Raw genomic sequence first — 15,179 nt, 5'->3', positions numbered from 1 at the left:
ACTTGTTTTGTGGTGATAAAAGGCAGTGTCTCACTTTGGAACAAATCCATTTGAATTTCAAATGTTAAATATTAGAGTGCTCAACAATCCTGTTCCACCAGCTAGATATTTTCATAGTTCCATTAAAATCACAGGGCCTCAACCTCATTGAATTCTAAAGTACTTTCCAAAACAACCTAAGTTTGGAGAGGCAGGAAATTATAAGCCCTTTTGAGATAAAGCATAATGATGAAAATGTCACTGTACTTGTTTATCTGTTATAAGTTGTCAACCAGGAGGGAGTGACCAAGCACACAGGTGCACATGCTGTATAGCAGCCTTTTCACCTGCCCTTAGTAATGCAACATTCTGTGCAAATGCACAAAGGGGATTGAATGAGGAACATTCAACTCAAACAAAAGCTACAGCTGGCTTGGGATATTTACCATGCAAGAGGCCCCGCTCTCAGCCTTATGCCTGCTCCAGCTCACTTGTGCTCTCTCTGCTTGTTCCCTGGGCCACATACCCCTCTGTTGACTCCTACTAAAACCAGTAACCACACACCTGAATATTTAAATGTTATTTCTTTTATTGCTTGCACCCATGTAACAACTCTATTGTCTTTTAATGTATGGTCTCTGGAAATGAAAATCAATTCTTTTAAAAATAAAGGGTTGTCTAAGCACTGCCGTCATCATCGCTCAGCAAACAAACCAGTCAATTTATCTGCAGATAAATCTAATGCAACTGAGCAAGGTCACATGGCTGCTTGCCTCTGTGTAACATCAGCAAAGGGTTTTTCACTACTAGACATATATGTTTGAGAGCCAACCACCCTTCTAGACTTGAATCTCCAACTCCCTCAAAACTTCAGTTCCCCACTACTTCCCAATCCACAAAGCCTCCTTCATACCCATAAGGCAAGAGCATTTCTGCAATTATGAGACGGTGAGCCACAATTTCCTCCAACTAAACTTAGTATTCTGATTTAGGATTTATGCAATAAAGAGGCAACTGTGCCAAGAACAACCTTTTCCCAAACCTCCAAGACCATAAAATTGAAATACGAAAAGCCAGGACCAGCCCTACTATTTAACTCCATAAGGACTCCATAAGCATATAAGTATTTTCAGGAATATAAATGATCTCAATATTCATGTATGCTACTTACTGAATCATAAAATCTGTGAGACTGTCAATTCTAATCCCATTTCCCTGCTCTTTCCCTACCTTTCATAGAATCGTAGCAATTCCAACACAGGAGGTGGCCATTCTGCCCTTTGGCAGTGTAGCCAGAGCTTAGCCAATGGTAGGATAAGGAGCATGGTTATCTTGTTTACAGAAGTCATTTAAAAGCATGTAATAAATCAGCAGATGAGAACAGCCTTTTGTTTGGTTTTATGAGACAAATGGAATTGGGCTGAAAGTGCTCCTTCAATATGTTGTAGTATATATTGCAACTTGGAGCTGGTGTATAAATACACATCTAAAAAAAAAGACTTCTGATTTATAATGCCATTTTGATCGGCAATGTATAAATGTCATCTATGGAACTCTGTACAAAGTTTGTCAGCACAGGACTCTAACCCTCCGAACTCTGCTTTACAGTAGTAAAATCAAGTATAGGGAGCTGCCAGTCATAGTATCTGTTTAACTATTTACCATTAATAGTTTCAGTTTCAAGTTCACATTGTTCATTCACATGTGAACGGTGAGTGTACAGGCTAATCAAGTTATTACTGGTGATCTTAAATGCAGACAGATTGCCCAACCCCTACTGAGAAAGCAGGGCCCCAGAATAAAACCATTTAATGTTAAGAGCAGATTTTTAGTTCTGACTTAGAACTACCTACTAAGCACCATGAAAGTTTAGAGTTGTTTTCAATTTACAGCAAAATGGGTAGAGGTTCAGTCCTAGAATGAAACATGCACAGAAAGTGAGCCTTTAGTTTTACATTTCATTATTGCGTCATTTGCTTTAAGAAACTATTCTGCTTATAAAACAGGATTAGTAGATCATAAAGTAATGGGAGACGTCAGGAGAGGAGTAGATGGGCTAGCCAAAATTTTCAATTCCCACAGGTGCAAACATACATGTACAGTTTTCATATAGCAACTTAATTTCAATGTTCAATTTACTTATAATTGGTGCAAATCAGTTTATTCCACTAAGTGTGTTTAATATTAACATAGGAACATGGATTTATTTAAATTTATCCATATTTATGAAACTATAAATTTGAGTGATAAAAAAATTACACAAACATACACACATCATAAATAGATTTATGTCACTTGTATGTACTTGGTTATGTTGCAGTATTGAACAGATATTTAACAAGCTGATTCTTATAATTCTTTGAAAAGATTCTAATGCAACATGCCCTAATTTTTGATGTTGATTAGAACGCTTGCTTGATAAACTAAATTCCACAATTTGATTGCTGGAGGTTGTAACTTTGAATACCATAGTAGCAAAGCACTTTATTTTAAATTTATCAACCAGAATTTCTTAGCCTATATATGCTGAATTAAAACACCAATTGCAGATCTTTGAGGGTTCTAAGCAATAGAGCTGAATCCAGATAACTGCATGTTTGCCTCTTTTTAACATTATCACTCAGAATGATAGGGTCTTAATATAATATTCCTGTGAATTCCCCATTATATTGAAATTCAGAACCCTGTATAATCTAAAACCAAAATCATACTATAGTGTCTCGGCAAATTTAGTTAAGTACTCATTAGGTTTCATCTGTACAATCACTTCAACACCATTAATAAATCGAGGCCCATTTAATTGTTGTTTTCACAAAAATTGTGGCTATATTTCATTTCATGAACAAGTAAATTAATTACCAGAATTATAATTCTTCACAAAGGAAAGAATTGAGAAATAGAAATGAACTCTGTCAGTCTGTGATTTGAAAGAACTTCAGCAATTACAATACACTTCTCACATTATCGACACTTACCATTTACTCCAGGTCTTGCACACTCTCATACAGATGCATAGGTCCCTATGGCTGAGGTACCTGAATATTGCCAACCATACCTCCCGTTGCATCACATGTTCTGAGCCACCAGCCAGTGGTAGAGAATCAGGTTCAGGGCTGTCTGGTGGAGGCCGCACCACATGCCGTTCCATTTGAAATGGCTTGGGAGGAGACTGCACGGGGAGTTTGCTTAGTATCTGAGGACGAGGCAAACCTCCTAGAACCTTGTGACAAAGCTGACTGGATGGTCCATTTTTTTTCTTCAATGAAACTTCCACTGTCCTAAAGGAGTTCTTTTGAATATTCTCCCCTCTTAAGGAATAATAGTTATTTTCCCGAACCTTCGAGGCCAAAGAAAGCGAATTGGTGTTTGTGTTTCTTGTGTTCTCTTCATCTTCATCCTCCTCTTCCTCATCATCTTCCTCACTAAAAATATCATTAGACAGCCTTCTAAGCTTTGACCTTTGGTTATCTCCCTTTGCAATGGACCTTGGACTAGATGCTCCACTGCTTCCTGCAGATCTCTGTAGGCTGGATTCTGAACCAGAACTGGAATCGGAGTCAGAATCGGAACTGGAGCTGGAGCTGGTAGCTTCATTTCGGTTGACACGTTTCATCATTTGCCTTATCCGTTCGATCCTATCTGCATGCTCTGATCTTTCAAGGTGGTTTACTTTATTGGATTCCTCAGAATCTGGAGTTGGTTTCCGTTTCTAGAGAATAAAAAAAATCAATTTTTAAAAAAAATCAAATATTAGAACTTCATAACCTTGAAAAATATTTTAATAATATAGTTACAATAGACCTCGAATGACAAAATGGCCAATTACTTTCCAGTTCCGAAGAGTGGAACTCTTCTATTTAATTTTGTTCATTGTGCCAAAAAGGGGCCAGCTCAGATAGGCTTGATGATTTGACTCCCACTTTTAACTGAAGATCACAAATTTAAAGTTTGAAATAAGGTGGATTTTGTTTAATCCAATTTTTTTTTAAATGTACAATTCCTACCAAAGTAAATGTTGACAAATGGCAATTAACATGGGAGGCAAAAGCATTGCTTCCCTCCTGACTTTATCCCAGTGCAGTGGCCAGGCAAATGTGGCAGCCATTTTGCACACAAGATCCCGCAAACAGCAATAGTCTACTTTTGGTGGTGCTGGTTGAGGAAGTAATGTTGACCAGGACACCAGGAGAATTCTGTTCTTCAAATAGAGCTATGGGATTTTTAACATCTCACCCAAAAGACAGGACCTCCGACAATGCAGCATTGTATTAGTATTGCACAAAGGAGTAATCAGCTAAGATTCAATGTCCAAGTGCTGCAGTGTGACCTGAACCCATTAGTTTTGCCACAGGCTACCAACTGAGCCACAGTAAATACAATTGAAGCAGTTTCAATAAGATCTACTTTACTTACTGGCCCTCTTGACATTCGGTAACAAGAAAATGAATGAAAAAAAATGTAATGTTGGTTTATGCACAGTCTCATTTTGTTTTGTTTTTAAAAAAAAGACTGCCACAAGGAACAACTTGTAAGGCAAGTTCAGGCAGGACAGAAATAGGAGGCAGACCATGACTTTTTGTTGTCACTGGTTACAGTTAATGTAATCAAAAACAGTTCAGGTCTTAACTTCAGGCTTATGGATGAGAGAGAGAGAGAGAGAGAGAGAGAAACATATATACAAACCATTTGATCCTTAGTTATAGGACAATCAAGTAGGATCTATGAATTTTATCAAACCAACACAGCAATTTGGATTATACTCAACAATATTAATTAAACTTTCCGATACCAAAGTACAGCACGTTAAATATTAAACATTTAGTATGGGTTCTTCTACAGTCATGCATATAAGTAATAGCAAAAATGCTTTACTTTTTCTTCAAAAGTAGGATGATCATAGAATCATCCAAAGTTATGGCACAGAAGGAGGCCATTTGGCCCATCGTGTCCGTGCCAGCCAAAAAAGAGCTATCTAGCTTAATTCCACATTCCAGGACTTGGTCCATAGCCCTGTAGGTTACGGCACATCAAGTGCTCATCCAAGCACTTTTTAAAGGAGTTGAGGGTTTCTGCCTCTACCTCCCTTTCAGGCAGTGAGTTCCAGACCCTCACCACCCTCGGTGAAAAAAATTCTCCTCAGCTCCCCTCTAATCCTTCTACCAATTACTTTAAATCTATGCCCCATGCTCACTGACCCCTCTGCTAAGGGAAATAGGTCCTCCCTAGCCACTCGATCAAGTCCTGTCATAATTTTATACACCTCAATTAAATCTCCTCTCAGCCTCCTTTGTTCCAAAGAAAACAACCTCAGACTATCCAATCTTTCCTCATAGCTAAAATTCTCCAGTCCTGGTAACATCATCGTAAATCTCCTCTGTACCCTCTCTAGTGCAATCACATCTTTCCTGTAATGTGGTGACCAGAACTGTACGCAGTATTCAAGCTGTGGCCTAACCAAAGTTTTATACAGTTCTAGCATAACCTCCCTGCTCTTATATTCTATGCCCCGATTAATAAAGGAAAGTATCCTGTATGCCTTTTTAACCACCTTATCTACCAGTCACGCTACCTTCAGGGATCTAGACATATATTCCAAGATCCTTTTGTTCCTCTATACCTCTCAGTATCCTCCCATTTATTGTGTATTCCCTTGCCTTGTTTGCCCTCCCAAATGCATTACTCACACTTCTCTGGATTGAATTCCATTTGCCACTTTTCTGCCCACCTGACCAGTTCACTGATATCTTACTGCAGTCTACAGCTTTCTTCCTCACTATCAACCACACAGCCAATTTTTGTATCATCTGCAAACTTCTTGATCAGGCCCCCCCACATTCAAGTCCAAATCATTAAAATATACCACAAAAAGCAAGGGACCTAGTACTGAGCCTTGCGGGACCCCATTGGAAACAGCCTTCCAGTCGCAAAAACACCCGTAAACCATTACCCTTTGCTTCCTGCCACTGAGCCAATTTTGGATCCAACTAGCCACTTTCCCTCGGATCCCATGGGCTTTTACTTTCTTGACCAGTCTGCCATGTGGGACCTCGTTAAAAGCCTTGCTAAAATCCATGTACACTACATCAAACGTGTTCCCCTCATTGACCCTCCTTGTTACCTGCTCAAAAAATTCAATCAAGTTAGTCAAACAAGACCTTCCCTTAACAAATCCATGCTGACTGTCCTTGATTAACCTGTGCCCTTCTAAATTATGATTTATGCTGTCCTTTAGAATCGATTCCAATAATTTGCCCATCATCAAGGTTAGACTGACTGGCCTATAATTACTCAGTCTATCTCTTTCTCACTTTTTAAACAACGGTACAATGTTAGCAGTCCTCCAATCCTCTTGCACTACGCCTGTAGCCCGGGAGGATTGGAAAATGATGGCAAGAACCTCCGCTATTTCCTCCCTCGCTTCTCTTAGCAGCCTGGGATACATTTCATCCGGGCCTGGCGACTTTTCAACTTTCAAAGATGCTAGAGCCCTTAATATTTCTTCTCTCACTGTTTATCCCATCCAATATTTCACACTCCTCCTCCTTAACCACAATCTCTGCATCATCCCCCTCTTTTGTGAAGACAGACGCAAAGTATTCAGTAAGAACCACATATTCCACCTCCACATAGGTTACCTTTTTGGTCTCCAATAGGCCCTACTCTTTCCTTAGTTATCCACTTGCTCTTTATGTATTTATAAAACATTTTTGGGTTTTCCTTGCCAGTATTTTTTCATGCCCTCTCTTTGCTTTCCTAATTTCCTTTTTAATTTCACCTCTGCACTTTCCACACTCCTTTAAGCTTTCTGCAGTATTGAACTCTTGGTGTCTGACATAAGCTTCCCTTTTTTGCCTTATCTTACCCCGTATGCCCCTAGTCATCCAGGGGGCTCTAGATTTGGTAGTCCCACCCTTTTTCTTTGTGGGAACATGTTTACTCTGAACCCCTCGAGTCTCCCCCTTGAATGACTCCCACTGCTCTGACACTGATTTACCTTGAAAGTAGCTGTTTCCAGTCCACTTTTGCTAAATCACTTCTCAGCTTAGTAAAATTGGCCTTCCCCAATTTAGAACTTTTACTCTTGTTCTATCTCTGTCCTTTTCCATAACAATGCTAAATCTAACTGAATTATGATCACTACCACCAAAATGCTCTCCAACTGATATGCCTTCCACCTGCCTAAAACTAATTCCAGAACTGCCCCCCTCTTGTTGGGCTTAGTACGTACTGGCTAAAATAGTTCTCCTGAATGCAATTTAAGAATTCTGCGCCCTCTATACCTTTTGCACTGATTGTATCCCAGTTAATATCAGGGTAGTTGAAATCCCCTATTACTACCCTATAGTTTTTGCACTTCTCAGAAATTTGCCTCCTTATTTGCTCTATCTCCCTCTGACTGTTTGTCAGAGGGAGATAGAAGTATTTCATTATAGTATAGAACTATAATGATCTTATTATAATTTTAATATGTTTGTTATACAACATTTTGCTTGATTGATCTGCATAACTGTAGACCAAGCAGAACAAAATGATACTTTAAACAAAGTTACGTTAATACTTTGCTACAAAAAGCAAAATGCTGCAGATGCTGGAAATCTGAAATAAAAACAGAAAATGCTGGAAATATTCAGGAGGTCAGGCAGCATCTGCAGAGAGAGGAAGGCAGGGTTAATGTTTCAGGTTGATGACCTTGGGTTAGCCGTGGCTCAGTAGTGGCACACTCGCCTCTGAATCAGAATGTTTTGGTTCAAGTTCCACTCCAAAGACTTGAGCACAAAAATCTAGGCTAACACTTAAGTACAGTACTGAGGAAGTGCTGCACCTTTCGGATGAGACATTAAACCAAGGCCCTGTCTACCTTCTCAGGTGGACGCAAAAGATCCCACTGTAAAACAAATTACCTGGTCACTATCACATTGCTATTTGTGGGATCTTGCTATACACAAATTAGCTGCTGCATTTCCTACATTACAACAGTGAGTACACTTCAAAAGTACTTCAGTGGCTGTAAAGCTCTTTAGGATGTCCAGAGGTCACGAAAGGCACTATATAACTGCAAGTCTTTTTTTTCTGATGAAAGGTCATCAGAAAAGACGTTAACCCTACCTTCCTCATTGTTTCCAACTTTTTTTAATTTTTATTTAATACCTAGCTACATTGCTCAAACTATTTCAAATTTAGATACCACAGAAATAGAAAAAAATTTGACTTAAACTTGCATTTTTTAAAAAAAGTGGACCTTGCTTTATAGCATGCAAACAAAAATGCCATAAAAGCAAAAATGAATGTACAATTATAGAATTATATAATGCCAAAGCAACACAGTCAAGAAGACAGAGTTTTGTGGCTTACTGCAATGTTATATTTCTACACATTCCAATGGGACAAAATAGTTTATTTTACAAAACTAAAAGCCGGCATGGAACAAAAGTATACATTCAAATTGCTACAGATTACAGATCAGTTAGGATCCTTTGTGAACATTATTGGAGTGATTTGTTGAGCACAAAATATTATACATACTATAGAAAATTTACTGATTTCCTTCTCTCGAAAGCTGAATTTGCAAGTCATACTTAGGTTATGGTAAAATAAAGGCTGTACACTAAAAAGGCATTTAGCACACTTTTTTAAAATCTAAGAGTCATAAACAATGTTTTGTAAGGAATAACAGGACACCAGTATTTATTTCAATGGCTACAATGCATAAACATAAACCAGTACAGAGAAAAAAGCTCAATTATGTTCATTATTCAGCTGATCGATAGCAGCCATAGCTAAATAATCCAACCATCTTTGTTGCAAGTCAACTCTTAGATATGGATGTCAAATGGACTGCAACAGCATGTATTATTTTATATATAAAGTGTAATTTCAGGTTAATTTCAGATGTAAAATGCATTGCCCTACAAATTCTATGTTAACTAAGATCAGATAAGTAGGTTAACATTAATGATGCTTCCTGCCAAATTAACTGGAGTGTATCACAAAACAATTAGGCAGCAACATTAAGATTTGTTAAATTGAGCGCAAATTGCTCCACACACAACCCAATTTAAGTGCTTCTGCAATATTTACTACAGTGGCTTTTATACACTGCAGTTCTACTTAAAAGTCATATGGATTCTGTACAGAAGACAACAGCCATAAGCATCTTCGTAGGATATCCTTGGATTCCCTCCAGATTAATAAAAATTAGTTACGTCACCAACTCCTGCATTAACTCAAAACAAACAAAAAAAATTCAAAAAGAACGCTGATTGAGGTATGGAAGCAATGTCCTAACATGGCCATTCTCAGCATACAACATCTGGACTAGGCATGAACTAGTCTACCAATGGAAGAAACGTGGCATCACCACAATTCCTGCACAAATCCAGCCAATTCAGAAATAATGATATTAAATGAACTGCACACTGCATGGTCAAGGAAGAGAGAGTTGGATGTCAGGACTCCGGGTTACTGAGCAGATACGGGAGAGTGGTAGAGCTGATATCATACCCAGGCTGCAAAAAAGTGCCCTGTTTGGGTCAGTTGCATCATAGGTAGCCAGAAACAGGTGTCGAGAACCTCAAGGATAGACTTGCATTTGCTAGAAATTCTGTTTTAAAAAAAAAAATTCATAAATTTCCAGCAAAGCATCCTATGGTCAGATTAATCCAAAAAGTACCTGTTCTTCTCCAATAATGATTGTGACCCGCATTTACTACAGTCCACAAGGTCAGGAACTAGCCCCTCATCTTCTGGAGTGGATGACGACTTCTGTGTATTAAGAAATTTCATTTCATTGACTGCAATTATGCACAGGTACATCTGGGAGAACATTCCTGTACGGCCAGCAAGATCCCAGCTGTTGTTGGAAAGGTGCTACACATTCCAGCATGGTAAGGACCTGAAACATACATCACTGCTTGTGAAGGATTTCCTAAAGAAGAAACAGGTCAGTGTGCTGGAATTGCCTACCCATTCTCCAGATTTAAACCCAATAGAGTGGCTTTATCATTATCTCATGGATTGTGTGAATGCTCAAAGGCCAACATCTCTCCAGCAATTCTGGTAAGTGATCCAAAAACAAATGGAGGCATAACTCAACCAGTGTACTTGATCCTAGTTAATTCCATGCCCAGGTAATGGTAAGTCACCAAATAGCAGGAGCAACATGGATATTGCTTTTGGCATGTTGGGCACAAGAACTATTGACCAACACAAAATCAGCCTCACATCTCAAGAAGGTGTACAAAGAAAAACTGACTTGCTCCTATAAACACCCTAATAGACATGCAATACCCTCCTACACATTGTTAATGGTTTTCTCTTTTGTAATCTTCTACGCTCTTCAGGAAAAAAAACATTATTATAGACTTCCAATATAAATAGATCCTGATAGCTCCTCCTCCCCCCCTCAATAGCCTAATGGGTACATTTGTAGTCCGGTGTAGCACTAAGCCATACAAAGCAGAAGGTCACCAGGTACATTCTTATACTGTGATACAATAGCTGATTTCAGGTGGGGGCTACAGTTGTGCCTGGGCTAGGGTGGCGACAAAAAAGCTAGGGCTCCCGGTCTTGATTGCAATCCGGAGACCCCTGCGGATTGGTATCTGCTGTAATGCCAACTATGGTGAAATAGCCACACACACGCACAACACACACCCAGAGGCCATCAAACTGTACCCCAGCAACAGAGTTAGTGCCTTCAGGAGGGGAGGCTAGAAAATTAGAGAAAAGATTTTAAAAAATAGATGGTGGTCAGCAGCAAGATCAGATAATTCTCTCTATTCATAAGGCTGATTATGAGATAACTTTGCACTCATAAGTTATCAGATCAATTTCATTTATGGAAACACTTACCGTAACTCACTGCTAGCTAGGACAGAAACTCTTTGTATTCGGGATTTAAGAACAACCTAAACAAATCCAGATGCAATCTGTGTGTTGCTACACCTTATTAAATTATATGACCACCCAAGTACTTTTGCTGTATTAAGATAGCCACAAACACACAACTTAAAAGAATATCTGGTATAAAGGTTACTCAAGAGTAGAGTGTGTCAAGTCATTCAGAGCTTGTACAGCAACTGGCCTTTGGAGTTAGAAGTGTATTTCAGTATTTATTTGAGCTCCTTTAAAACTAAACAAGCTATTATAATCTTAAAAAGGTTATAAAAGGCACCAATCTATTTTAACATCAACTCTCTACTGCTACACAAATATTTCACAAACTTCTTTATTATTTTAATGGAGACAATCAAACCAAAGCTTTTTATGTATTTTTAAAAAGTCAACAGCATTGCCTACCTTTCTCTTTTGAAGTTTGTCATCCTTTCCTCCCCTTAGCTAAAGAAAAGGAAATGTAATTAGATACTTTTATGCAACTCATTCACTTTGCTAAATTATGCAGCACTGCTTACATAAAATAAATTACACATCACGGAATTAGCCAAAGATCTGTAATAAAACATATTTTGGATAGTGGATAGAAAGCTTCTGAAATTCATCACTGGGCAAATCGCATTGTGTGAATTCCACTTCTGTCATTTACTAAATGAAGAAATTAACAGTTATAGTGACAACTCAGCTTGTAGGCTATGAGCGCTATCATCTATCGTACTCCATATACATTCATCCCTGAAGCCAAACTTGATCTTCTAGAGCTGAATGATCTTACCCAGTCTGACAATTGCAATACAGCCCAGCTTTCTCAAAAATTATTAGCTATATCCAATAACCAATTGACATTTTAGTTGTGTACTGTACAGAGTCAAGTTTGCCCGCACAAGAAACCCTGTCAATATGAAGATAAAAAGATTGGTGCACTTTTGGTGGTCTGCAACCAGATCAGATATTTGTTGAACAAGTTATGGGCAAAGAGCTGGAGGGATGTCTAATCAACATTCAGGGCATGGATGAAGTCAAAGTCACTTTAGGCTTAAATCTAGAGAATATACTAACTCGTTTCTCCTTTAGGATGTACTACTTCAGCATCCACCTATACCAACACCACCTCTTATTATTAAAGTGAAATACTATTGTGCATAGATGGGGCAGACAATCATGGCAGATGAGTAAAGGTACATGATGAATGGCCATAACAATACTCAGCGAAGAGCATAAACAAAACAAAAATCTTGCACTTTTGTTACCCAATGGCCTCTCATTTAGCAAATTTTATTCAGCTACAAGTAGTAGGATTTATTTCCTGGTTTTCAGAACAACCCCAGCCAAAGCTCTAAAAATATTTTTAAATTTGTCAGAGGCTTAGTTTGAATTTCTAACTCAGTTACTCATTAATACTGTAAATATCGTGGGGATATAAAAAAAGATTTTTTAAAAAACACTCAATCAAGGAGCAACTCTATTACTTAGCAGTAAGGTACAGAAATGCATTTTTCCCACATTAAGACTAAGAGTTGAAGCTAGAAGGTTAAACTGCATCATGGCAAGTTATTAAAATATTAATTATTAGTGGTGTACCTGACCCTAATTTCTAACTTCAATCACTATGGCAGTGATAGACAAAAGCCTTGAGAAACAGTGAATGCTGCTTCAAAGAAATGAAAGTTAAAGTACTTCCAATGGCTCCAATCAAAATCTTAAAATATAAAATTCTGTTTTGTTACAATCATATTTCACGCCACACTTATGGTCAAAACATTCACTGGATTGCAGATTTCACCTCACTCCTCAATTATTTAGCTTCCTTCACTCATTAGGACAAGACTTTGTATGCACAGCCTGCCCTGGTGCGCTCTCCATATATCTAAATTACATACATGTGGATTTCATTGTACATATTGAACAGATTCAAAATGCAATAATTTAATTTTGCTAAATTGAGCCATTAGATCATGTTTTCCAGCTACATTCATTCCTCTGCCAAGCAAATCTGGAAGGTTAATCTGGGCGTAGAAGTTAACTTGCTGTGATTACATATGAAAGCTTTTATCACAGCATCACATTTTGCTTTTTGGATTTTATTACTGGACCTTTCCTTTTTATAAAAGAGGAACATTGCTGTACAGAAGCATATTTTCAATATTAAGCACTCACTCCATGTAGTCGGCAGGGGGTTTTTTTTCCACGGGGGAGCTGGGGCCAGGGAGTTGGAGAGAGGGGGAAGAGGATGCAAAAAATTAAAACCTGTGACGAGAAATTTTAGTTTTCAATCCCCTCAAAAGCTAGCCTGATGGTACATAGCAGTATTCAACCAGCAGAGAATTCTTACTGATGCTTCCAGATTGACATTCAGGATTGAGAAGAATACTAACCTATGGTATGGCTACAAAACCAACTTACAAAGCCAGCGTTGCTGGGCTTCAGCTCTACCAATTTACTGGCAAGAATGTTAAAACAAAATTGCGCTAAACAGTAAGAGACACTGGCAATCCAGAACATGATCCTCAAAAGACTCTTGGAACAAGAACACTCCCTGAAATTGACAGTCCCCCTCAAAACATTCCAAGTAAATTGTGTTTCCATTGTTACATAACTTTTTAAATTTTAACAATTCTGCAATGATAAAAGATCAATATGAAGGAAGGTGACACGGGCTTTAATTAGACTGATTTCCAGTTTTCCTTTAACGGATAAAATCAGGGCTCAAGTAAGATTTTGACACAATCCTTGCAATGAGAAACTGATGTTTGGACTTCATTCATCACAGACAATATCCCCTCAACATTTAAATATCATTTAAATGATTTAGAAAGACTGAAGCCGCATCAGATTAAACAAGAGTTTAGGCAAGTTCTGAAGATGGAGCAGTGAAAGACTGAACAGTGGAGTTCAGTTCCCAGCCACAGCATAATGAATCTAAATACCAATTTTCACCAATGTTCAAACTCATCTACCTTCAATGGATGACTCAGTTTTTGGCCAATATGCACAGCAGCTCCACTAAGGGGAAAGCGGAGGTGGGGGGGAAAAGGAGAAGAGGCAGGGAAAGGGGGAGAGCTGGAATTAGCACAGCAGTAACTGATTTACTGGGGGTTTATTCCACATATACATTATAGTTTCATAGTAGCTACAGCAGAGGAGTCGTCCATTCGGCCCATCGTAGCTGTGCTGGCTCTTTGAAAAAGCTATCCAATTAGTCCCATGTCCCTGATCTTTCCCCATAGCCCTGCAATTTTTTTCCCTTCAAGTATTTATCTAATTCCCTTTTGCAAGTTACTATTGCATCTGCTTCTACCACCCTTTCAGGCAGTGCATTCCAGATCATACCAAATCGCTGTGTACACAATGTTTCCCCATGTTGCTTCTAGCTGTTGGACGGACGGACCGACTGACAGACAGACAGACAGACAGACTTTTGGACTCTAGGGGAAATCAAGGGATATGGGGATTTGACGGGAAAGTGGAGTTGAGGTCGAAGATCAGCCATGATCTTACTGAATGACGGAGCAGGCACAAGGGGGCATATGGCCTACTCTTGCTTCTATTTCTTATGTTCTTATTCTTTTTTTAACAGCCTTCTCAACTTGTCCTGCCGCCTTCAAAAATCTGTGTATGTGCACGCCCAAGTCACTCTGTTCCTGCACCTCCTTTAAAATTGTACCATTTAGTTTATATTGCCTCTCTTCATTCTTCCTACCAAAATGTATCACTTCACAGCGTTAAATTTCATCTGCCATGTGTCTGCCCATTTCACCAGTCTGTCTATGTCCTCCTGAAGTCTGTTGCTATCCTTTACATTGTTTACTACATTCAGAGTTTTGTGTTATCTGCAAACATGGAAATTATACTCTCTATATGCAAATCCAGGTCATTAATATAAAACAAAAAGAGCAGTGGTCCTAATACTGACCCCTGGGGAACACCACTGTATACTTCCCTCCAGTCTGAAAAACAACCATTCACTACTACTCTCTGCTTTCTGTCCCCTAGCCAATTTTGTATCCACGCTGCCACTGTCCCTTTAATCCCTTGGGCTTTAATTTTCCTAACAAGTCTATTATTCAAATGCTTTTTGAAAGTCCACATACACATCAATCACACTACCCTCATCAACCCTCTCCGTTACTTTATCAAAGAACTCAATCAAGTTAGTCAAACACTATTTTCCTTTAGCAAATCCGTGCTGACTTTCATTCATTAGCTCATACTTTTCCAAGTGCCAATTAATTCTGTCCCGGATTATTGTCTCAAAGTTTCCCACCACCGGCATTTGGCTGACTGGCCTGAAATTGCCGGGTTTAACC

General features: G+C 38.7%; 1 protein-coding gene across 2 annotated transcripts in view; it reads right to left on the bottom strand.

The window, feature by feature from the left end:
- LOC137344824 (lysine-specific demethylase 2B-like) overlaps positions 1-15,179 on the bottom strand; it is a 148,682-nt gene that overhangs the window by 71,888 nt on the left and 61,615 nt on the right. For both annotated transcript variants that reach the window (XM_068008001.1, XM_068008002.1), the window contains exons 6-7: positions 11,278-11,316; positions 2,955-3,688 (exon numbers count right to left, since the gene is read on the bottom strand). In XM_068008001.1, the coding sequence (XP_067864102.1) occupies positions 2,955-3,688; positions 11,278-11,316 (773 nt within the window). The remainder of the gene's footprint in view (positions 1-2,954; positions 3,689-11,277; positions 11,317-15,179) is intronic.

The sequence above is a fragment of the Heptranchias perlo genome, chromosome 28 (genome assembly GCF_035084215.1).
Source record: "Heptranchias perlo isolate sHepPer1 chromosome 28, sHepPer1.hap1, whole genome shotgun sequence".
NCBI classification, from domain to species: Eukaryota; Metazoa; Chordata; class Chondrichthyes; order Hexanchiformes; family Hexanchidae; genus Heptranchias; species Heptranchias perlo.
This window is presented reverse-complemented; position numbering and strand designations above follow the sequence as displayed.